The 24,421-nt window shown below is 44.8% G+C and overlaps 1 protein-coding gene across 8 annotated transcripts in view; it reads left to right on the top strand.

The window, feature by feature from the left end:
- The window catches only part of PAX2 (paired box 2), a 101,542-nt gene that overhangs the window by 67,415 nt on the left and 9,706 nt on the right, over positions 1 to 24,421 (top strand). For 6 of the 8 annotated variants that reach the window (XM_064513948.1, XM_064513947.1, XM_064513953.1 and 3 more), the window contains 4 exons: positions 2,781 to 2,956; positions 4,830 to 4,956; positions 17,816 to 18,025; positions 21,807 to 21,908. In XM_064513948.1, the coding sequence (XP_064370018.1) occupies positions 2,781 to 2,956; positions 4,830 to 4,956; positions 17,816 to 18,025; positions 21,807 to 21,908 (615 nt within the window). The remainder of the gene's footprint in view (positions 1 to 2,780; positions 2,957 to 4,829; positions 4,957 to 17,815; positions 18,026 to 21,806; positions 21,909 to 24,421) is intronic. The other 2 variants (XM_064513952.1, XM_064513951.1) reach the window with 1 other exon arrangement.

Genomic DNA, 24,421 nt, shown 5'->3' with positions numbered 1-24,421 from the left:
TATAAACAATCAGGACAACCTACAAAGGTAAAATCTGCTTTAATGACAATCAGTGGAAGTTTGACCGTTTACCTGAACACCCACCCGCTTACACCAAGCACTGTGCACGCTGTAGGGCCACCATCCTTGTAAAGCAAATATAATCTAAACCAGCCACCTCAGTCAAATGGCTGCTCAGGCATATATGGCAATGCACAATCTAAAGCATACCAGGATAGTGATTGACTGCAAAAACACTGATGCATATTAACAAAATGGTGTGCACATTCATGCACACTGACACGTGTGGAGAAAAACCCTCAAAGGCAAACAGCCTCACAAGATACAGAAAAATCAAGACAAGCTTCAACACAGATACACTTTTTTTTTTTTTTTTTCCCCCTGAGCCTGGACTCAGCGGTTCCCTGCCAGCTCTCTGCAGGGAGGACCAGAGACTACTGGAATTAGGAGCATGCGACTCAAGTTACTCTAGTCCTTCTGAAAGCCCCCCCTGGAGTAACAGCCCCGTCTATCTAAAACGCTGAGTCTGCACTAACTAACACAGTGTGCAGCCCAGAAAGCCAAGTTCTTGCTTTATTTTTTCTTAGTCAAATCTGTCATGAGCTCCAGCTTTCAGGAACTTCACAATTTGCCCCTGTGGGAATAAGCCTGAGGAGAGCAAAAATGCCAGGGATCAGTGCCAGTGACGAGCCCCACTCAGGCTAGGGGCGGAAAACAAAGAGCAAGAGAAAGAGAGAGAAGGAGAAGGGGCTGCTCGAGGGAAGGCTGCTGGCTGGGACAAATCAATATGTAATACTTTCTATGGTCTTGTGAGTGGTACTGTACTACGTTACTGTATATAATGTACTATTGATTATATCATATCATATAATCACCTATAAACGGATATATCTCATAGCCAGGAGGCAGCAGGCTCAGTTATTACTCTGGGCCACCAGTTGGACATTACGTAAGTGTGCCAGGAAGACAGCCGGCATGGCACCATCCATGAGCTAAAAGCTAAAGTGGCCGAGTGGCACGGTTCTGGCCTTGCCCCAGCGAATGCCACTCCAGTCTCACGGGAGCAGCGTCCTGCCGTGGGCGCGCTCTCAGTCACGGGGAGGGGGGAGGAGGGCGATGCAGGTACCTCAACCACTTCCTTGCCAGACAGCAAGTTTCTGAGCTCGACAGACAGGAAGCTGCTGGGAGAGGCTGAAGTCTGAGGAATCATAGGGAAAAAGCAGGAAGGTAACTGCAGCATAAGAGGGACAACCTGATCTTAGGTTAGGCAGGGTTGTAAGACAGTCAGACCTCTGTCTGATGAAAACAGTAGGTAGAGATTCAGCATGGAGGGTATGGAGATGTATCAGCACGCATGACAGTATTATAACCGGCTCACCAAAGTTAGACTGTGGGGTGACAGTGGAAAGATATTCAGCACAGTTGGAGAACATTATAATAAGCAGACTTGCCTCAGATGAGATGAGGGATTATCACAAAGGAAGATTCACTTCAGCTGGGACAGGAGGTTATAACAGACAGACTCACCTTGGATGTGACAGATGCTAATAGCAGGAGATTCACTCGCTTCAGATAAAAAGGGGTTATAACAGAGATAAATGCACCTCATTTGAGTTGGGGGATAACAGGAAAAAAAAACAGATGGGTGAAAAGATGGTTTATCACACAGGAAGATTCACTTTTGGATGGGGCAAGACATTTATAATGGATTCACCTCACCTCAAAAGGGATGAGTGTGTCTCTCTAACAGAGACAGACTTACCACATCAGACACAGGGTGGCATAACAGAGATAGAGATACCGGGAACGTGACAGGAGACACACTGCAGTGAGATCGGATTGTGTCAAAGGGTTGCTGCAGGGACAGAGACGCACTTCTGAGGACGCTTATACCAGAAAAGGGTTTTCTCCTACTTAAAACAAAGGATTACAAGGGAGGCTGGTTCCCACTGAGTAGGACTAGGATTTGTGATACACTAATTCACTTTGGATAGGAAGGGGAACAGTCACAGACAAAGATTCACCTCATTTTGGTGAGAGGTTTATAACAGAGAGATATGGGTTGGGATAAATTAACAGCTACATGTAGTGGAACAGGACAGAGATCCTAACAGAAACCAGCGTATGCTGGATAGGACAGAGGGCTCCACAGAGACTTGTCTGTGGTGAAAGAGTCAGAAACAGGATCGCTCATGATATCCGGGGACGGAGAAAGATTCATCTGGCATATGACAGGACGTGATCGGATGGGAAGGAAATTGTAACAGAGATGTAACTGCCGCTGCGACTGGGGAGCTAAAACAGGACTGACTCCCTCCCAAGCTGCATCAGAGCACTTTCTCCATTTCAGGCTTCTTCAGCCCTCTGCAGTACAGGTCCATCCTCAGCACACTACTTCTTCTGTGAGCTGCCTCTCTAGCAGCCTTCTACCGATGCTAATTGCTGTGCTTCGCTCCCATTTTATGCTCAGCAACAGAGATTTGGCAATTTTTAACCCTGAAAATCAGTGGAACCGAAACTCATCTCTGAGCTGAGCACCATTCTCCACAGCCTCAGTCATGCTGGGCAGCAGAGTCCCCCGGAGCCAGCGGGAGCATCTCCGGCAGGCCAGCTGCCAGAGCCGACAGAAAGGGGCTTCTCTTGGGCCTCCCCAGGCTCCCTTCCTGCAGGAGGGGCACAGCTCCCTGGGCAGAGGTGGAGGGCTCCTTTCTTGCCCCCCAGCAGTTGCTGATCTGAGTCAGGGTGGTGCTAACTCCGTTTTCTCTGTCTGTGCCCTGCAGATGTATCCGAGGGCTCGGTTCCCAACGGAGATTCCCAGAGCAGCGTGGACAGTTTGCGGAAGCACCTTCGTGCCGACACTTTTACCCAGCAGCAGCTGGAAGCTTTAGATCGAGTTTTTGAGCGTCCTTCTTACCCTGACGTCTTTCAAACATCAGAGCACATCAAATCTGAGCAGGTGAGGGCCAGCCTGGCAATGCAGACCCAGAGGAGCCCGCAGGGTGATGGCAGGGAGATTCCCTCACTGGAATCACTCCTCTCTTCTTCCCTTGTTCTTGCGCTGACCTGCTAGTATACCTGTATCGCATTCACATTTTACAGCACTTTCTAATTGTAATTGCACTGATGCATGTATATACAGAAGCTCTGTCTATCCTCACGACTTGCCATGTATGCTGTGCTCTTCCTAAATTCCCAGGTCAGCTTTTCTCGCTGCACAGACGCCTGCAAGCACATGTGCATGTTCCTTCTGTGGACACACTCGCGCAAACACTGGCATGCATGCTCACCGGCACGCAGCACTGCTGGGAAATCCATGCACTCTCAGACCACACCAGTGACCAGGCAGTCACAGGGCCTGGCTTTAAAAGACTTCCGAGTATTTTCCCTCATGGCCCAAAGCTGAGACCTGACTCTGGTCTTCAACCTAGTTTTCTGCACTTCTGCAGCTCTGCCCCCCTTCCCTTTACTCCCCTGCTTCCCCGGCCTTTTATCCCAAAAGCTGTTTGTCTTAATAAAATGAAAATCAAAAGTCTTTTTAAACCGCCCCAAGCCATAAACCACCAAAGGAAGAGAAGGAGAGGCTGGCTGTGGACTCCCTTCATCCCAGAGTCCCTGGGTTTATTACAATGAATAACCTTTATTTACTTTCATTAGACTATTAAGCACCAGCACAGTCATTTTTCCCCCTGAAACTCTGAGCAGGGCCCATAAAGCAAATCCGAAGCCTAATTGAGTTCATTTTAATTTCTCTCCGATCACAGCGAATTACTGTGGTGATAAATCAGGGGGCAGGCTCACCCCCAGTAGAAGGCCTAATTTGCAGCTAATTACAAAACTGATTTCTACAGGAAGATCAATACGAGAAGGAATTGGAAATGACTAGGCAGTCCTAGCCAAGCAGGGACAGGGGGCGGGGAGGGGGCAGCGAGCGGGGAGCCTGCTGGAGGAGGGGGAGATGTGGGGAGGGGGCTGGGGAAGTGCATGGAAAAAAACAGAGCAGAAAGAGCAGAAAATCAGTTTTAATTTAACGTAATATTAATCAGAGCAACTTTTCCTGCTGTTTTGTAGCCTTCCCGGTTTCTCCAGCTCCCGCGTCTGGTCCGGAGGCTGCCACAATAAAAAGGCAATTACCAGAGCCTTTCGGACAGGACACCCTTTCAGATTCAATGGCTCTCCCCCTCCCACCCTTCTGTTAGCCATGTGGCTCCCCCCTCCCCAATTTCATACCCCAATGCACAGAGTGACAGAGGCGGGGGATGAGGCTTCTTTGTTTGTTTTTAAAGAGCTAGGACAGAGGTAGCAGCCAGGGGAGGGAGACGACTCAGCAGGAGGGAGACGACTCAGCAAAGCTGAGAGCCTGGCGGCAGGGACCAGCACTGGCTGCCTACAGCCCTAGCGCCCCAACCGTGTCACTGTGGTCTTCTGACCAACTGTCCTCGTGCCCAGGGCAAATACTTCCTCCCTCTGCTCAGCCAGGATGGGGGGAACACGGATTTCCCCTTTCTCCTCCGCTGAGCTTGTCCTTGCAGACATCCCCCTTCCCATGGCACTGAACGGAGACTCAGTCGTGCTGCCGACAACAGGCCAGGTCCCGCGCTTGGCCTCACCCCTCTTCCCCTGCACAGCAACACGCAGGAGGGTGGAACAGCTCATCCTAGGAATCTCCCCACCCCAACCTGCTCGCCACTTTATCTTCTCCATTTCCTCCTCCTCCTCCTCTTCCATCTGTGCAGGGGTTTGCATCTCTCCTCTTCCTCCCCCCCATCTGTACATGGCTCCCTTTCTCTCAGCGCATCAATAGCAAGCTGTCTTTCTCCTCTCTTCCCCAGGGTAATGAGTACTCCCTCCCAGCTCTGACCCCTGGTCTCGATGAAGTCAAATCAAGTCTATCCACCTCTGCTAACCCAGACCTGGGGACCAACGTGTCAGGACCCCAGACATACCCTGTGGTGACCGGTAAGCTGCCTGACCAAACAGCAGAACCAAGCTTTTTATTTATTTCCCTCATCACCATTAGCTTCTGCTTTTTCTGCTAATGCAAGACATCCCTCTGTGGCAAACATGGAAAGAGAGAGAAAGACTGTGGAGGAAGTAAGGGATCAAGAGAAGCTTGAAATTCAGAGTGCTGGCAGTTCTGGGTACACCTAGAGGTGCCAAGGTATGACTCAAAGACAGGTAAATCCCGGTGTGAACCAGGAACTTGTGTGCCCAGATGTGGCTTAGGGACGGATGTCGGTAGAGGACAGGTTTGTCCAAATGCACACTGATTTCTTCCTTTGTGTCTGAGAACATGAGGTTCACGGCTCAGCCATGACCCGCACTTGGAGTTCTAGGGGAGAAATAATAATTTAAGTGTTATTCACCCCTGGAATTTGTAAGGGGCATCTGCAAGTTAAATACTGAAGTTTGCTGAATTGTGACTGCTGAACTTCCTCTTCCTTAAGCCCATGAGTCTCTAACAGCAGCTGGCAAAAGAAATCTGTTCACAGCCTCCCTTCTTCCTTTACTGGGGGCACGTTAAACTCAGGTGTGACTGCGAAGCCAGAGTAGGAAATGAGACCAAGTGCCAGCAAGCAGAGGAACCAGGATGCGCAGAAGTCAGAAGCAGTTTCTGCAGCAGCTGCCCCACTGAAACTTCCTCTCTGCCGGTTGCACTTGCATGACCTGAAGGGCACAGGATTTTCCTGGGGTCACAGGGCATGCCATCCTGGTGCTGGCATTAGATTGCCTGGTCTGTGCGTATCTAGAGCCATAAGGAGATATTCAGGCGCCACAGCCCCTTCTTCTAAGGCTTGTTTTAGCCACTACTGCTTCCTGCTCACACAGCTACCACAGATCTGAGAACTCCTTCTAGGTAGCGAAAGCAGCTGGCAAGGCTCAAGTGATTCGCCCCAGTTTGGTATACCCCCCTTACCCTCCTGCTGCTGTAGCCCACTCTAGAAATCTCACTGTGTAAGCTGAGAAATAACTCATGACAAAGAGCTGTATCTGGTTAGCAAAGGAAGGAGCTGCTGCTTCTTGGCCACAAAGCTGCCCTTTGATGGCACAGACTCAAGACCACTGGAGTTCGTATCTCTACTTTTCCTTGAAAAAAACCCAGCTAATAGCCCGTGGGGTCAAAGCAGCTGGTCGCTAAGATGCAGGCAGTTGTTGCTTGTTCAGCAAACACGGAGCAAAGGGATTTTGCTGCATGCAACATTTACCTAGCAGAAACTTTGGGACCAGGTGAGATTAGTAACAGCTATGCAAATACAAAGGAGATCCAGTGTGGGGTCTGCAGAATGCCATGGAGAACCGTGAGGAGGTAAACTGTATATTTAGAGAGTGCCTAGAAGGTGTAATATCCCCAGACTTTTCATGTTTTTTACTGTTATCAAGCTTGACCCAGGATCCTTGTGGCCACATAGCTTCTTAGCCCACCCGAAAAATGGGTCACCTGTGGCAAAATTGTGTCGCTTTTCTGTGTATTCTCATATGCAAGACAAAATCCAGCTGGGGTCCATCTACCATTTAGCAGACCTACATCTCTTACAGGAAATACTTCCCTGTCCAAGAGGGGCAAAGTCAGCAGGACAGCAGTACTGTCTTTCCTTCATGGAAGGCAGGTCCCCTTAGCTGGATCTAAAGGTGAGGTGCCTAAAGTTACAGAGTTTACATTCAAAGGGGCCATTAAGATCATTCTGCTTTGTCCTTCTGCCTAAGAGAAGATGGTACATTTCAGCCTGTTAACATTAGAGATGAATTCCCAAAGGCTGGAGATACTGCACAAGTTCTGGACATGACTACTCAAGGGTACAGGAGAAGACAGATTCGGTCTTACAGATGAGGCTGTGGTCAGAGGCAGAAAATCCTCTCCATGTCTCCCCCACCCTGTACCATCCCCATCCCAGTCCCTGGAATACTCCCAGCTCAGCTTGGGAACATCCCCATCTGATCCATCTGGATCCAAGAGTGAGAAAAGTTCATTTCAGACCCAGCTTGACATTCCCAGGTGGCAACTTAGCACTAACATCTCAATCTGTATGCGACATTTCAATCAGCGCAGAGTAACAAAAGCAGAACTATTAGCGCTAGGAGCTGTTTATTGGTGGTAATGATGGGGAAACTCAGAAACTGGAAATGAAAAGGGAAAAAAACCTCAACACCCTGAAAGGCAGCAGGGAAGAGGGCTGGAGAATTTTTCCTCTACACTTAGGCCAGGATCCAATGTTTGGATTAATGGTGCCATTACCCAAGAAAGGACTGCAGATAATGCTCATTCTTAGAATGGTTTTGCTGGCAATTAAATGGTCACAATTATTGATCTTCATTGATCTGATGTCCTTTATTTGCATAATCTACTAAAGATGAATGATTCATGATGTTTCTGCTATGGGGCTGGGCAGTGTTTTCAGGAAGGACCAGAGAGGTGGGAAGCTCAGTGCTGCCCCTTGATGTCCCACTGGACAAGACCTAAGGAGGAGGCTGGGGGTATGCAGCGTACTGTGGTACCATGCAGCTCCCTCCTCCAAGACGGGGCATTGGAGTAAGAGCCAGTATTGAACTGCTAGTTGTAAGTACTCAGCCTGACCCAGTGCATAGGCTAGCACCTGGGATTTAAAAAGCCTAGGTTCTAGTTCTGGACCACACGTCCACTGACTGGAGCTGCTGCTGACTTTAAAGGAATTAGGGTTTCAGGCTTCATACACAGCACTGGGCAAGTCACGTGACCTCCGTCTGAAATGGGATGATGCTAATAATGTAACATTTCTAGCTCTTCAATTTTATGAAACTCAGAGATAGATAAAGGGAATTCTGCATCATCTATACCTAAATACCTCACTACATGCCAAGATTTTAGATAATTACCTATTGTTGACATTTTGCTGACTTTTGGAGGGGTGTTTTCTCAGAACTGTGTGACCTGAGAAAGCTTGCTGAGGCACCCAGCTAGTCATGGGCCACCGAGACTCTAAAGTCTCCATAAAGGGCAAGAATCCCAAGGCTTTGTTTTGGGAAGACCTAGTGACATCTTTTTCTGTCTGGGAAGTCTGAGCTGGGGAGACTTTTCTGTAAACTGAAAATAAATCTTACATTCTGAAGTGACTACACACAGACTTCATACCCTGCATGGGTAGACACGATTGAGATCTCACCTGGGTCTACAGAGTGTCCTGGGACAAGAGCAAAGAGGCATTTTGGAGATGACATTCTGGCAGCAAAACAGGGAGCCGTCTTCTCTGACGATCTATTCAATGACAATCTCTAGCAGCACAGTTACATACAGGACAGCCTTGCCTGGTACTGCCAGTATCTTTCACATAATTACTCTTTCTAATGGATCTTAGATGATCCACTTACTACGTTCATCTCCTGAAGCAATGTCTCACCACATTCATTTACCATGGAGCAGACAGGTCACCCTTATTTATCCCCATTAAGCATCTGCAAGGCATTTCCATGACTGAGCTGACACTTAGAGGCTAACAGGGCATTGGGCTAGGAAACTTGCTCCCACTGTCTTTCACATAGAACAGAAAATGTAGAAGTTTGCCTGCAACTTTCTCGTGAAGCACCAGAGAGAGAACGCTCAGAAGAGCTGCCTGACAACACTGCCTCATCCTTTTCTTCACACACAGGGCAATGGGCCAGCTCCATCCTGCCTGGATGTCGCATGCCCATGATATCTAGCTTGGCATAGATCCCTGATGGTCTTGGATAGTATCTTTGGATACCAATAAGGATTGTTAGAAGCAAAGACCAAGTTTGAACATGCCAAGATAAGGCAAGTACGTACAGCTGAACACCAAGACAAGAAGCCAGTTGTTCAGAGATGTTCTACTTCCATTGTTTCTGTTGAAGGCAAACAGATCAGGCAGATGAGTATAACAGCAAATCAAATCCAGAAAACCCCCATAGCTTTCTTTTATTCAGTATTTTCCATAGGTCTTTGATTTTGGAAAGTACTCAATAGCTGACACCCCAAAGGTGAGTGGAGGAGGCCCTCAAGTTTTTGGCAGTAGCAACAGGAGTACTTTAAAAACACAAGGATGCTTACAGAAACCTTGAATCCTTCCAGAGCAAAAGCTAAGATCCCTCTTTAGCTGCCAGTAGAAGTCACATCTTTTGGAATAGGCATGCGTGAGAGAAGGGAGGTGGCTTCAAACCAAGTTCTGAGTTCTGGGGACTTATATTAATAGTTTGGGGATGGAGTCCCCTCCAACTCAAATAGCTAGCCTGGCAGCTAACCAACAGAAAGGCAGCACAATCAGAAATAAAACACAATAGGCTTTTATATATGGCTTGTTAATAAGCTTGCTTATTAACAGACTATGATAGAGGAGGATTTACCTACTTGATGGTCCTTAAGACTGTAGGAAAGGTAAAGAAAATGTCAATCCCGGCAGTTTTAACTAAATAGACCTTGTTTGCCAGCCCACTGCAGCCAATAAGATCTACAAAGATCTAAAAAAAAAAAAAAAGACAAGCTCAAGGAAAAAGGAGCAAACAAGCATTTTTCCAACTTCTAACACTGAAATGGGAGAATATGTGCCCTTTCCTTCTTTTAGGTTTCTGAGTTCTTCAGTGTTTTGTTTAGTCAACAGGAGCAGGTAACTCTTTAAGTCATCACCACCCACCAACCAGCCATCAGGTTCTTTATAGAAAATGTTTCCTTTTGCCTGAGAAAACAATTCTTCCCTACAGGAACAAATATCATTCAGAGTGAGAAATCCTGACAGCCAGTTCATGATGCGTCAAACAAAGGCACCAAAAAAGTGTGAACTCCAGAGATCTCCCTTTCCTCCATACCTCGTCTCTCTGGCCCGGGGTCAGATTTTTTTCAGTTTAAATAATTTTTAAAAATTGAGTTAATATTTCCTTTTTCAAAATGAACTTATGCAAAATTAAATCATAATTACTGATATTAAGGCCAAGATTTACTATGTCTGAAAGGCCCTTAAATTGCGTAAAAGTAATATTTAAACAGCATCTGATTTCCGTTGAAGTTTTAAAGAAAGTTGTGATGCTAAGCATAGAGAAATCACTGGCTGGACACCTGGATCAAAAGTTGGTTGAAATGATAAACAATCTTTTGAAAACTTCAGCCTCCTGCAAGGTGAAAAGATAATATTTCCTTCGTTTCAGCTTAGTGAGTGAACTGAAGAGAATTTTGTTCAGTTCAATAACTAGGTCATTCAAAACTAAGAAGCAAACTAGGATTTGAAAAAGCAGGAACATTTGTTTTCCTCTGTCAGTGAGTGAATTAGGCTTGGTGTGAAAGGATGAGATCTATTAGTTCTAAAATCAGGTTCTAAAATCAGTTCAATTTCCTTCATATATATATATATATATATATATATGTATCCATCCTTTCTTTCATTTAACAAGTTGTTTTTAATGTAAATCCTTTTTGGAGAAGCTTGCTTTTTTGATTCCAGCATATTCAGGAAGTCAGGGTAGTTATGGTCACTTTATTTAATTAGTATGAATAAATTACAATTACTGTTTTTAACTGAATTCTAATTTCCATCCGTATATAACTTAACACAAATCACAAGTAAAAAGTTAATAATCTAATAAAACAATAATACAGACTCATCATTCACCATTTTCCCACAATAATATGTAAAGACAAATTATGTTAAACAATATAATTGCTTAAATAAATGTGCACAGATGTAATTCATCTGCTTAGCAAAAAAAGAAATATCATGTTTAGTGTAAATGATGTATTTGTCAAAATATGTCATTTTTACCGCCCATAAAAATCAACCTTTCAGAAAACATCTACATACTGCAAATGTAAAGCAAGATGCTTGATCCAACTTGCTGTTTTAAATCCTGATTAAAACTGACCTTAGAATCAGTTGTATTTATATCATGACACTGAGAGGGGGAGCAGTTCCTTTCCCTTTTCCTTGTTCAGCCTGGTGAAAATTTCCTCTCTTGCTCGTCTACTTTAGCCTCTGACACCAGTGAAAAATTCTGCTCAGGGCTGGAGTGAGCTGACTTAAGAATACTTCTTTAACAAACTGCGAGGAGCCAGGAATGGGCTTTAGCGATGGCAAATCCTACAGACAGATACAAAGCAGCCGCCTGCTACAGTCATCATGGCTGGAAGTGTCAGCCATCAGGCAGCCTGTTGCATGTGTCTCTGGATGCCCAAATGCCCTGGTGATGGAATACGATAAACAGTCACCCGACTGCTACGAGTCTGTTATGACCCTGCCTCATCAGAAGGAAGGCAGTAACTTCTGTGGAGTCAGTCTGCAATGCTGAAATATGTCAGATTAAGTGCACAGAACTGCTCCAGATAAAAGGATGAAGAGCTGCACTCAAAGTTCCAAATTCTGCTCTGAAATAAGTGCTCACTCTTGCAAAGAGGCTGTAAGCCTCTCTGCTACTTAAGATCAGCAAAAGTAGATTTCCACAGGACCTCTAAATTTCATCAAGAGCTTCCCATCCCCAAGGAGAGATAATATCTTCTTATCTTGCCAGGGAAGTTGGAGAGGCAAAAGGCATTATTACTTTCCCCCAAGAACAAATGGCCGAGGGTGATAAACGGTCAGATGAATGATCCCGGGAACAGACAGAAATAGCAGGGAGAAGGAAGGACTCACATAAACTATTTCCATGCTTCCAATGGAAGATTCATTAGCAATAATTTTATGATGCTGAAGAAGAAGGCTTGTAGGCTTGAAAAGTACATTGCAGCAAGGAACCCAGAAATGGATGAAATCCATTTCTGAAACAATTCATGCCTTCTTTAAATTAGCATTTAAGTGAACTGGCTCATGGCAATAGCAGCGAATCGACATTCCCAGCCCTATTTCCCTCAGCAAGGGGGCAGCATTGCAGGCTGCCATGCTCCACACTGCCAAAACGGACTTTTTGTTTAGTGACTAGAATCAGATAGTCTGCCTAACAGTCAGGTTTTAGCTTTTCTTTCGAGGCTGAACGAAGGATCCAATAAGATGGCTATGATGAAAATATTTGTGATGTAATATTTGTGCACTGACAGCAAAGACTGTGCTTTACAGCTGAGTTAAGCAACACCTGTCGGCACATGTTAATAACTTTTGATCTCCATCAACTGTATTGGCTTTAACCAGCTCAGATGCTTGTACAATTGACATTGCCCACTACTGTCTTTCAGAGAAAGGGAGAGCTTGTGGCAATCTCTGGCCCTTCTTTGCTGGTGCAGGATTGTTGTGGACTACCCGGGAAGGTTTGCCCCATCTTCTGATCAGTGGGGTAACTTTGTGACAAAAACCTCGGAGGGATCTCTAGTGCGGGCTATGTGGGACTCACAGGTCTCTGTCCTAACCGCATTTCCCAGCACATATTTCAAAGGCATCTTCTTTAAGTGGGAACGTTCAAGTCCCAATCCACCAGGGAATTTAAGCTCATGCTTCACGTTAAGGCATGGAGTCATCTGTAAACGCAACACCCTCAGGGGCTGGGACTCAAGAAAGGGGACAGCAGAACAAAATCCACTGAACTTGTCTGTTTGCCAAACACACTGGCACATCATTCCCCCCCCCCCCTCAATTTTACAGTATATCTTCCTTCATCAGCTCCATCTGCAAATAAATATGCTCAGAGCCACATAAGGTTGACTTTCAGTGGAGTTCTCGAGTGACTAACAATCACTTGCATTAGGAATATTAAGAATATTCACCTGGCTTTAGAAAGTAAGTTCAGATCACAGATCTACTGGAAGCTCCATGTCTTACTGGGAATGAGGAATGTAAAACCTCAGCTTTCCTCTAAAGTAACATACAGAGTTAGCAGGTCAGTTTGCTTGGAGAACAGCAGTTAATTAGATTATACTAAATCTAGATTTATAAAATTCAGTTTTATAAAAAATGTGGTGAATGGATTTCAGAACTTGACATAAATATCTATGAGGTCCCAACAACTTTGATGTCCAGGGGGAAGGCAATTTGAGGCTGTTTCTTTAAACATGTATTTCAACAATCCACAAGTTCAGTATTGAGCTAAGAACATGGATCTGTGCAAAAACAGAAAATAAACTTGAACAGTCAGGGCTCCTTCTCCAGTCAGCAGACGATGCAAAGAGAAGACAAGAAAGGTATAAACAGAAGTAGATTAGTCTTTACATGCTTTTTGGTTGCTCTATCAAAGGACTGTTACTAATGCAGAGAATTAAAAAAATAAATCCTCAGGATGATTTATATCTTGAGGGCAACTTGCATAAAGTTCTGGCAGAAGAAAACCTGGGAAACTAAAAAAAAGAAAAAAACCCTGGTTCTTCTCACATGACAGAGAGGAAAAGTGAAAGATATGATGTGTCAGGCCCCTTTGGTCTTCTGCGTGACTTCTGGAATTTCTGAGGCAAGATTCTCACATGGCAGAAAGTGATGTGGCTCTGCTGGCTGTAGTGTAAATCCATCAGTTTATGATTGCTGAGGACTCAGTCCCATTCTGTTTTCCCTACTGAAATCTTTCTAAGAATGAGATTATTAGCATGGGAAGAATGTAAATAGAGAAAAAGTTGTTTCAGTGGCTAGGGGATAAGCATAGGATTCAAGACACCTAGGATAAAATTCAGCTTTGACATGGACTTCCTATGTGAACTTGGGTACATCTCTTATCTTCTCTGTTCTCAGCTCCTTATAGATAAAACAGCTATCCCTACAGGGATGCTGTAAAGATATGTGCTCTGAAGACTATGAGGCATTGAGATCATATACAAATATTTTGTAAAGACCCCAGGAAAAGGTGAAGGACACTAGCTGTTGTCAAAATTGTAAGCAGTGTTGTATTAAGTGGGTGTGCACAAGCCAACCCTCAAGCAGGGATGTGCCATCTTGATACTCCTTGTTTACTGAAAAGGAGCACTGAATGCAGCTAGCTTGTCCTCCAGGAAACCAGCAATGAAAAACAAGCAGCTTATCTAGTCCTGCGAACCCCCCTGCTTCTCTTCCCAACAGCAGCAGAGAGCACGATAAAAGCTGAGATGAGTCTCTGTAGGAACCCGGAGCTGTGAATCTTCCTCTCACCCTGTCTGGCCAAAATCCCTTCATTTGCAGGGGGAATTTAGGCCAGAGATCACCAGTTCTAGCTCTCTGCCAGAATAACAGAGGAGAGAGTTAGAAAAGAAGAAAAACAGCCATAACTCAGCAAGTACAGTCAGAAAGAGAGGAGCTGAAGGTGCAGAAAATATTTAGTCCTCTGCTACATTTGCAGCTTTATCCCACTCTGCTGATCCTTCCAAACTTCTCCCACCATGACATTGGCTGATATTTTGGGTTGCTTATAACCAAGGATACCATGTGCCATTTAGAAGAAAGAAGCTTGGGATGGGAAGAGCTTTCTGCTCCTTTGGAAGGGGGTTGCAAACTCATTCCATTCCTGACTCAATTACTGGGTGATTTCCATGCCAATAGACATTGCTCAATATCCCCAGGCTTCCCTAATGCCATCTTACTGAGGGACAGCCCTCCCACCGAGATGCGCCAGCATGGCAATGCTCCATAGCTTGCCGGCTTGATGGCACTAGCAGGACCCGGGACAGAAAGGGGCAAGTATGGAACTCCTCTTGCTGTTCTTCATCATGAATACAAAAGAATTAGAGAATGGAGAAAATGAGAAGTGGAAACAAAAGAGGTGCAGGCAAAGTTTGAGGTGGTTAAAATGAAAAATGGGCCTGTGCCATTCATAGGTGGATAGAGAGATCAATCAATTGATCTCGTCTACACTGGCACACTTTGGAGCTATAATTCACTGCTGGGGCAGTTATTCCAGCATAGCAGTGGCAGAAGTCATACTGGAGACAGAATTCAGGTGCTTTTAGTCAGCAGAGAGCTGGACAACATAGGAGTAGAAGTGTGTAAATGCCATCCACCAGGGAAGATGCAGGGATATAAGCTATGACTATGTAGTTGCAGAGTGTAGACTGATAGATAGAGTGATAGATAAATAGACAGACACATAAAAGTCTGAATTTTGGTTGTGCAATCATTTGCTGTCTGACCTTATCCTCTCCCCCTCTCCACTATTCTTAGAGAGCACAGTGTTTAGCATTATTGTATCCCTATCTCTTTGCCATGTTACTGTTGACTTCTTTATCTGCCCTGCACTGAGTAAGTGGTGCTGCCTCTGGAAGGTGTGAGGAATTTTTCTTCATAAGCCGTGATGTGTTCAAGAAAGGGCTGGGCTCATCTCTGCCGTGAGTCTGACAGGGGCTTTAACAGCCTCAGAAGGCTGGGACAAATAGCTTCTGGTCCCTTAACCCTTCTCAGCTTTGCAAGGCAAGGCCTGGCACTGTTGTTCCCATAGCAAGGGCTTTAGACAGTCTTTCAGGCTGAAATCCTCTCTGTGGTGGCTGGGCAGAGAGGAAATCCAGGGGCTGGATCAGATTGGCCTAATGCTACAGCAGCTTAAGCAGTCTGTTTTACCAGAGATTATGGTTTCACTTACACAGAGCGCCTGAAAAATGCTGCGGTTTAGAAAGGATTATAGCTGAAAATTCCACGCTTTTAAAAGAGAAATAAAGCAGGGGAGGGACTAGGAAACCAAACGTGCCTGGGGGCTGTGCAAACAGGATTAACCTCTGCCCATAGCACCTCTTGCTTCTGCCCACCCACGTTTCCTGAGTCCATCTTCTTCTCTGCCCTTTCTTCCCCAGGGGCTCCCCACATCTGCCCTAGGACTCCTCTCTTGTGTAGTAGGCAGGTCTGAAAAAGAAACCTGGAAAATACCCAGGACCAAAGTGTCCCCCTTTTGCTTAGGTATGACTGTCAAATGGCTTCCTTGAATAATATCGTTCTACCTTTAGCCCTGAAAAACATGGAAGTTTTTGGCCCTCTGTCTGCAGATAGATCTGTAAAACCATTAATCCAAAGCATCTGCATTATTTAGAATCTACACAGTTTGGATAAAGGCTTCAGCACTGCCAAACAGTTCAGGACTGCCTGTATGGCCTGAAGGTGAATCTGTGCACCCCTTACCACCTGATGGAAGAGGAGCCAGGAGAAAAACAGTTCTGGGAGTTCTCCATCTACAGAGACTGGGCAGTGAGATGTACAGAGTCACTTGTAGGATTGTAGGATAGTATACAGTAATGTAAAGTAGAACCTGGATGCTAGTGTGCTGCTTACTCTGATGACTCTAATTAACTGCACGCTCCAGCTTCTATTCACCCTATGCCCCACAAAAGGTCCTTGCTAAACAGAGCTTCTCATAGCAAAAAAGGAGAAGAAATGTCAGTCCTTACCTAGCACACTAGAGGCTTCACGTAAATAACCTTACTGAAGAGGAATTATAATCTATTGGCCAGAACTGATCTTTCCCAATGGTCTGAATGGTGAACACACGTCTTTGCTGAAAAGGCGTCTCAGTGATTAGAGACCTTTGGTGGTCATCTAGGTTAGAGAAACTTGGAGGAGAACACAGATGGCAAACTATCATTTTTGCCAGGTAGCAAATCTTTAAGAGACAAATGCCTCAAGATAAACAGCATTTGCAGGCAGAAACTGCCCAGCGCTTTGCTGTCTAGGTGAACACTGCAGCCTCACAGTAAGGTGCCCAGACTTAATTAAGCCAGTTCTACGTTAATGAAGCCAGATTTACGACCTAATTATATGTCGTATTTATATTTCTCTTTATAAATCAAAACCACCAGAGCTAACTTATCTCATATGCCATTGGTAACACTTGCCATCATCACAGAGAAATGGATTTCATTTATTGGCTTTACTTGGTTCACCTGAGGGTGGATGGTTTGCTAGATGATTTGGATAGGGTCTGATCACATCATCCATACTTCTCTTTCAGGTGTTCAAATACAGGACTCTCTTACTGCTGACCCAACAACAGTGGGTGCGCTGGTGTATCCAAGCTTTAGGTCACTGAGGTCTAAAATTCCCACACCTCTTAAGTGGGAGCCAAGCTAGGAGCAGTTTCAAAGCTGTATCTATTGTGCCTATGCAAATTTTCACATCAGATATGGAGGCCCAGTGAAAACAACAATGAAAATAAGACCTTCTATAAAGTCCCCCACATCCCTCCCCCCTTCTATCTCTCCATCAAGGTATCTGTCTGTAACCCTGTACTTTAGGAACGACCCAACTCAGTATTGAGTGCTTTTATGATGAAAGCTCCTAACTGTGCCAGTGTAAACAAGATCAATTGATTGATCTATCTATCCACCTATGAATGGCACAGTCCCATTTTTCATTTTAACCTGCACCTTTTTCGTCAAAGCGTTAATGGAGCTTGGCTTTGCAGGCTTTGGCCATTACACTGAGCATCCTATTTAACAGATGCTCATAACCATGCTGCTCTCCTAGGGATGGTTACCTCGGGTTTGAAGGAACAAAGTGGTGAATTTCCTGGGCCAAACTGTGTCAGTGTCGCATCTCCCTACCCGCCAGGCCAGCAAGAGAAAGGAGCAGGAAAGGGAGCACAGAAGCTTCAGAGCATTTTTCTCCTTTCCTCAACCCTATGCTTCTTCCTGTCCTTCCCCTCTTGCATGCTTCTTCCCTCACTTCTCCGTTCCTGCATCCCATTCCTCCCATTTGCCACCGCACGCCATTCTTCCACTCTGCTGCCCCTGCAGAGGCATCACTGCAGTTCGAGCCTAGCCCCCGGGTGTGTTTACTGCTGTTGTCTCAGCACTGGCTCCTCTGATCTACCCCTAACCTTTTTATTTTTATTTTTATTTCCATTTTAAAATTAATTTCCCTGTAGATTTTAACCACTCCATTTTCATTTACCCATTTTGTTCTTCCTCTCCTCCCTTCCCCACCCCCCTCTTCCTCCCCCTGTTCCCTTTGTCTGTCTGTGTCCATCCCTTACCCTACCACAGAAAACCTCTCCTCTCCCCTCAGTATAAAGCAAGAGCCTCATGGAGCCTCTCTCACCCCTTTCACCCCCACCACGCCGGCCGGCTCTGGGCAGGCTGACCTTCAGCCCTTCCACATGACCCTTTCAGACGATGCGTCCACGCCTTGCTACAGTGCCTTCCTTCATCATGGTGCCCACTTTGGGCAGTCCAGCAGCCAGCCTCTGATAGCAGGTAACCGGCCTTGGCCACAAACTCAGTGGGGATGCTGCAGGAAGGGGTTCAGTTCCGTCTGATGGGGAGACCAGAAAATGCTGCAAGCTCTTTGAGTGCAAGTGTGAATCACAGCAACGTTCTTCCAGTTCTGTGTAGGCAGCATGTGTTCTCAGCTCCATGGAGAGTCGCAAAAAGATTTCATGCCTGTCCCTCATTTTTGTAGAATAAAATGGGAAAAAAAGCTGTAACTACATAGAGGTGGCTGGTGTGCCAGCTGGATGGGTTTGGGGCTCAGTATTGAACCATTTATATAGCAAAATCCTGCATTACCTAAAAAGCCATAATGCCCTGTGTACTGTATGCATAGCCAGAGTACTGTGTGTTAGTCTGAGGTAGATGACTAAGGCAGATGAATAACCTAGCCAGCTCTAGGACTGTCAGCAGGGTAGTTCAGCATGGATTGTAAAAACTACTAAGAAGTTGGATAAATACGTAAGCAGTTAGCAAGCACTGACACCGCTACACTGTGAGCAGTACATGTGTCAGCTAGTTTGGGAGTGTGAGCGGGTGTCTTCACAGAGCAGGCAGAGCAGCCAAGAAGCAAGGCATCACGTCTGAGGCCATGACCAGGAAGGGTAGGTCAGAGACCATGAAGTTTTATAGCCAAAGGAACACGACTAAGGCAGGGGGCCTTCAGATGAAGAATAGAAGTGAAGAAAGCAGCTTGCAGAAGATGGTAGCAGCAGGTGGGAGCAGGGGGCAGAGAGGAAGAAATTTAAGGTAGGTACTAGGGGAAACTCTTGTGGAAGATGACTGAAGCATCATGTTGCAGAAGCTGAGGGGTGGCTTGGATGAAATAGTGAGAAACATCTTAGTGTTCAGAGACCCAGACTTGGCGACCACTGAGGCTGCTGTTACCCCATTGTCAAAGAACATAATTTGGGCTTTTTCAACAGACAAGTTGTTCAGAGTGCAGATTACAGTTCCTGTTGCACAAGAAACAAATCTTACCTCTGCCTCCTCCATGTTCCTACATTATTTTTCTCTTTTGACCTAACATTCTCCCTTTGTCTTGTTGGGTGAGATTTGCATTTCTAAACCTCCTCCCTGTAGGGAAGCAGCAAGCAAACAGCAGAGAAGACTTTCTGTGCTCATAACGCTGTCTTGGTCCAAATCATAGCGCAGCCAGTAAGAACCCCTAAGTTCTGGGCATTGGTGTTTCCCAAGCCAAGGATTCCCTGACCGAATCTCTCCAATAATACAGTTCTATAGGGATGCAGACACATATGACCATCCTCTAACCTAAAAGACACTGTGTTTCAGGAGGTGCAGTTGCCTTAGTACATTTTTGGAGAATTAGACACAGGAGAAAGTGTTCAAAAGCACAAAGAACAGTGATAAAGGCACTATCTTTATCACTCAAAAAGCTCTTGGAGAAGGTAGAGTGGCTGGAATTGGAAGCATGTTATCAACAGGACAGATGCTAGTGTTGTCATAACCCTGGATTAGCAGAATTTAATAATCCTGTTTACCTGTTGATAGCGAGAGGACATAATGGAAGGGGGCTGGTTGTACGTAGCAGCATTGTAAGAGTCTCTCTGTGGGACTCTTATTCATGTTGCTGATACTCTACTGGTTTGTTATTTTCTTTGTCACGATTTTGGATTTGACAGATGACCACTTCCCAGTGAATTATCCATACTGAGTTTCGAGTATCAGCCTCTGCGTGCTCATGTCTGAATAAAAACATAGGGGCATACGTGCCTAAATCAAGTAGGAGAGCGTGTGTGTATGTGTTCCCACTTGAATGGAAGTGTCAGAATGAATTAATTTTGCCTGCTACTACATAATGTTCTCTAACTTTTCAGTGACACTGTTTTCTCACTCATCACCTGCTGTTATGTCTCAGACTAGTCAATCTAGGAAACCAAGGGGATAAGATTTTTAAACACAAAACTTTCTTCCCTCAAAAGAATGTGGAAAAAAAGGAACCATATCTAGTAGGTGTTAGTCATACTGCTTAATACACAGCTACAAATCACTAAAGCAATGACAGTGATAAAAGAATAGAAGAGTGTAGAATATAATTCCCTGGGGCATTATAAACTTATTTTATCAATATTAGGGAGTGGCTAGAAAATGGCTCACTCGCTGTCTAGTAGTTCAGTGCCCATTACCTAAGGTGAGGTGAGTTAGGAATGTCTGCCATGGTTCAGGAACCTCTTCAGGGACAAAAAAAGAACTTGCTTTTCTTTTTTATTGAGCAAATCACTTCAGCAATCTTTGGTCAAAATCTATGAAAGAGATGACACTGGCTTAGCCCACCCCATCCTAGAGAAAATTTCTCTTTTGGGAGTTAGGATTAATTCTCCATGTTGATTCAGTTTTTGCTCTACAGTGTAACTTTTATTTATTCCTAATTCCTCTGCCAAGTTTCATGCTTGTTCCAGGGCCTACTTTATCAATTACCATTCTACTGTCAGTAGAGCTAAAACAATTCTTACTCTTCTTTCATTCATGTACCTCAGCACAGTTCCAGTGGCTCCAGTGGTGCTAATGGGCCTTACTTAAACTGTCATTTCTAAAGGAGAATCAGACTCCAGTCCCCTTCCCGTTAGAACAGACAGAATAGAGAAAATTTAACAAAGAAACAAGAAATGGCACAAACTTGTTGGTGAGCTACAGCTCACCTAGGGAATGTGAAAGGCTTTGGATGATTGGAACAGCCTGAGATCTCAGTAGGCAGCGTTGGAGGTTGAGCTGTAAATCTCCCAGCAGCTGTGGGGGAAAGATTATCTTAATTTATTTAGCCTTTTTTTTTTTTTTTCTGGTTTTGGCTTGAAACTCCCAGCAGCTTCTGAGATGATTTTAGTTCATTTAAATGCAATAAGCACTAACAGCAAAATGCCCTTCTGGCTGGCCCATTTTCAGACTAACCAATCCAAATGAGGAAATGCCTCTGGCATCAACCAAGAAGCCTCCAGCTGCACTTCCTAAGAGATGAAAAATAAACTGCAGTCATCCACCCAGACCACACCCCTCTCTATTCCTTTGGTGGAGAAAAGATACCAAGACTTTGGGGATTATTTACAAAAACTTGTATCTGTGATAAAAATGAAGTGGGAATCAAATTAAGTCCCTCAACTCTATTATTATGTGTATTACACCAGCCACTGGAAGGACTCCAACCAGTATTGGATCTCTCTTGCGCTAGGCACTGTGCAAAAGTAATAAGAGTGTGTCCTTGCCCCAAAGAGTTTGCAGCATAAAAAGAAGCACACAGCAGTGAAGTGACTTGCCCAAAATCATCAGCAGGTGAATGGCAGAGGTGGGTACAGAGATGGGCACAGAACACTTCTGAGTCACTTTGCAGTGCCTTACACATTGATCATGAGCTGAAACATCACCACGGTTTTGGAACTGTGTCCACTGCATATAGGACCTCAACTACTCTGGCAATGAATATGCTGCCATTCTCTGTGCAGCTTGGGGCCATTTTGATTTAGTTAAAACAGACCAAAATTTCTAACAGGCTCAAATATCTACAGTGAAACACAACCAATTCTTTTGAGCTGCAAGAAGACAAGTTTTAACATCCATCCGTACAGTTTGAGATCAAAAGTGTCACAGTGTTCCGCCAAAAATTTTCAGTGGAAGGTCAGCAGATATATGAGAACATCACACAGCACTTGCCTATCAAGCTGCTAGTCACTTGATGGTGGGACAAAAGGTGATATCAAATCAATACTGAATGATCTTATCACTACTGATCATCTATCCTCATTCTTTCCCTTTCCAGGTCGTGATATGGCAAGCACCACCTTGCCTGGCTACCCACCCCACGTGCCCCCAACTGGACAAGGCAGCTACCCAACCTCAACTCTTGCAGGAATGGTACCTGGTAAGTCAGCCTCCAGACTTCAGTAATGGTGCACAGGTGTTTGAACAGTATACTGTTACTGTAAGAGCTTTCACAGTTATAGCTATGGCTTTCCTGCTACTAAGGCCTGTTTTCTTCAGAAAGAAAATGTCAGGTGCCTATAACCAAGGTAACTAACAATTCATTCTGTAACACACCTCTTTCCCCTCAGTAACTGATTCACTACTGCTATGGGCAACTAGCTATCTATAACCTATGGTAATTAATTGGTAACTAATTAACCTTAGTATTCATTAACTTATGTAATTATCTTCCAATGACCCATGCAGATTATTATGTACTGCTCATGGCTCAGGATATTTAGCTATCTACTAACTTAGGGTAACAACTAACCTTCTATCTAAAGCCAGGACATCTAACTGCAAAACATCAATGGTAATTTAATACCTGCATTTTTTGGAGACCTGTTGTCCACAGCCTAAACTAGCTAAGAACTCAGCAATGATTAGCAGTATTTCAGGAGAAACTAGCTGTTCCCTTTCAACAACCAACTACTCACCCGCATGCTGTGTGCTCCTAGTTTCTTAATAAGATAATGCCTACAACCCAAGAAACTACCTACCTAATCCTACATTTGAAAGCTAACTATTTCTTTGCTACCCAATGCTTTCAGAAAAATACCTTCTCCCAGCAAATGCAGTTACACTGCCCGTTGTCCAGGGACAGCAAAGGACCATTTACCCTGGGACAGCTGAGGAGGTCACTGCCCCAGGCGGCATTCTCTATCCCCCTGATGGAAGCTAGCCCCAGTGGATAGACGAATAGGCAGAGTTTTCATTTCTCAGCCATAGTAGCTCAGAACTGCATCTGCCATTGATTTCTGTTTATGTTAACACCCTGGGCTGTCAGCTGTGATGGCTAACGAGCAGGTACACTGTCCATTCTGCAACCTCTGCTAAAGGAGGGATGGTCCCAGACAACAGCTGTGATGTGAAACAGCAGAAAGCTGGGAGCAGAAAGCTCTTACATCACCCTGCTAGGATTTGTTTGGGCTCATGAGCCAAAACCCTAACTTAACCCCTGTCCAAATCTTGGAACAGCTAAACAAACATACACTACAGAGAGTACAGCTGATAAGTGAAATTATCACGGATAGGATATGTTTGCAGGTCTGAATCTTAATATCTTTAAATGACAAATCACTGCTTTCATACCATGAGGTACTGGTTTGTACTTCATTCCAGAGTTAACAAACTACCTACTGCTTGTAGTCCTAAAATATGCTACAAAATGTGGGCTGTGCTGTGAAGATGATATGATCAACCTCCAGATCAGGAAAATATAGTGGATCATACCCCTCCCCAACTGCCACTTCGGTCCCTTGGTATAACTGACCAACTTACTGAACTCTGGGGGTTCAGTAATGCTCAATTAGAGAAAGCTTTTCCTGTTGCCTACTTGGGCATCCTGCGTACCTGCTGCATCTTTCTGCAAAGCATCAAGTACAGGCTGTTTCAGCCATATTCCACTGGTCAGACGAAGCCTGGCAGCCCTTCTGTCCCAGCCCTGTAATGTTGCTTAAGACAACAAGCTGTAAATAAAGAGGCTTCCTGGGGAGGACCACAAGACTGGCTTTAATGGGTCACATTGCAGGTCCCTCTAGCTACTACTCTCTGTCAGGGGCCAAAAGCAAATGCCCAGGGAAGGATGTAAGAGTAGGAAAAGGATTTAGTGGTACTTCCTCAGAAGGTCTCCCAGCCTCCAATACGTTGCAGCTCAGAAAATTCCTAAGGTAGAGTTTGTACCTTTCTATTTAGTATTAATCACCCTTGATAGATTTGCCTCCACAAACTTGAACAGTCTTTCTTGAACCCATACAAACTTTTAACATCTCTAGCAACCTGGCAAGGAGTTCTGCAGCTTAACTGTATGTTGTGCAGAAACTACCTCCCTTCATCTCTTCTGATCCTGCCACCTGCCAGGCTCACTTCATGCCTCACAGTTTTTGTATTAGAAGACTAAACGTGTCAAGATTTAAATACAGATACCAAGAAATGCTGTTAGTAGAGGTTCCCAGAGCATGGGTTGCATAGAATACAGGCCTCATAAGATCCTCTGTGCTTGCTTGCCACCTCTGTTAAGAGTCCAGGTTGAAAAGGGAAAACAAAACGTGATGTTGCTAGTGGTTTGTTACATGTTCCTGGGCCAAGAAAGATCAGGAGCCAGTGCTCTAAGTATATTAGAAACAAGAAGACAGCAAGATGACCAAGCGGGGAGTATCTTTAATGAACATACAGACATGCAAACAAACCTCGCTGTCCAGATGGGAGTGAATATGAGCAAGAGGCTCTAACTTATCTAAATAAAGGTTCTGATCTAAAAGTAGAACTGGTCAGAAAATAGAATTTCCAACCCATGCAAAACTCTGATTTTTTGACATTTGTTTTCCTCTTGCATCAGGATGAGGAGTCAGAATCTTGGAATAGTTCAATTTGCAAGCATCAGGATGAAACATTTCAATAATGTCAACATGT

The sequence above is a fragment of the Dromaius novaehollandiae genome, chromosome 6 (genome assembly GCF_036370855.1).
Source record: "Dromaius novaehollandiae isolate bDroNov1 chromosome 6, bDroNov1.hap1, whole genome shotgun sequence".
NCBI classification, from domain to species: domain Eukaryota; kingdom Metazoa; phylum Chordata; class Aves; order Casuariiformes; family Dromaiidae; genus Dromaius; species Dromaius novaehollandiae.
The sequence above is the reverse complement of the archived record's forward strand: the minus strand, read 5'-3'. Positions and strand labels throughout refer to the sequence as shown.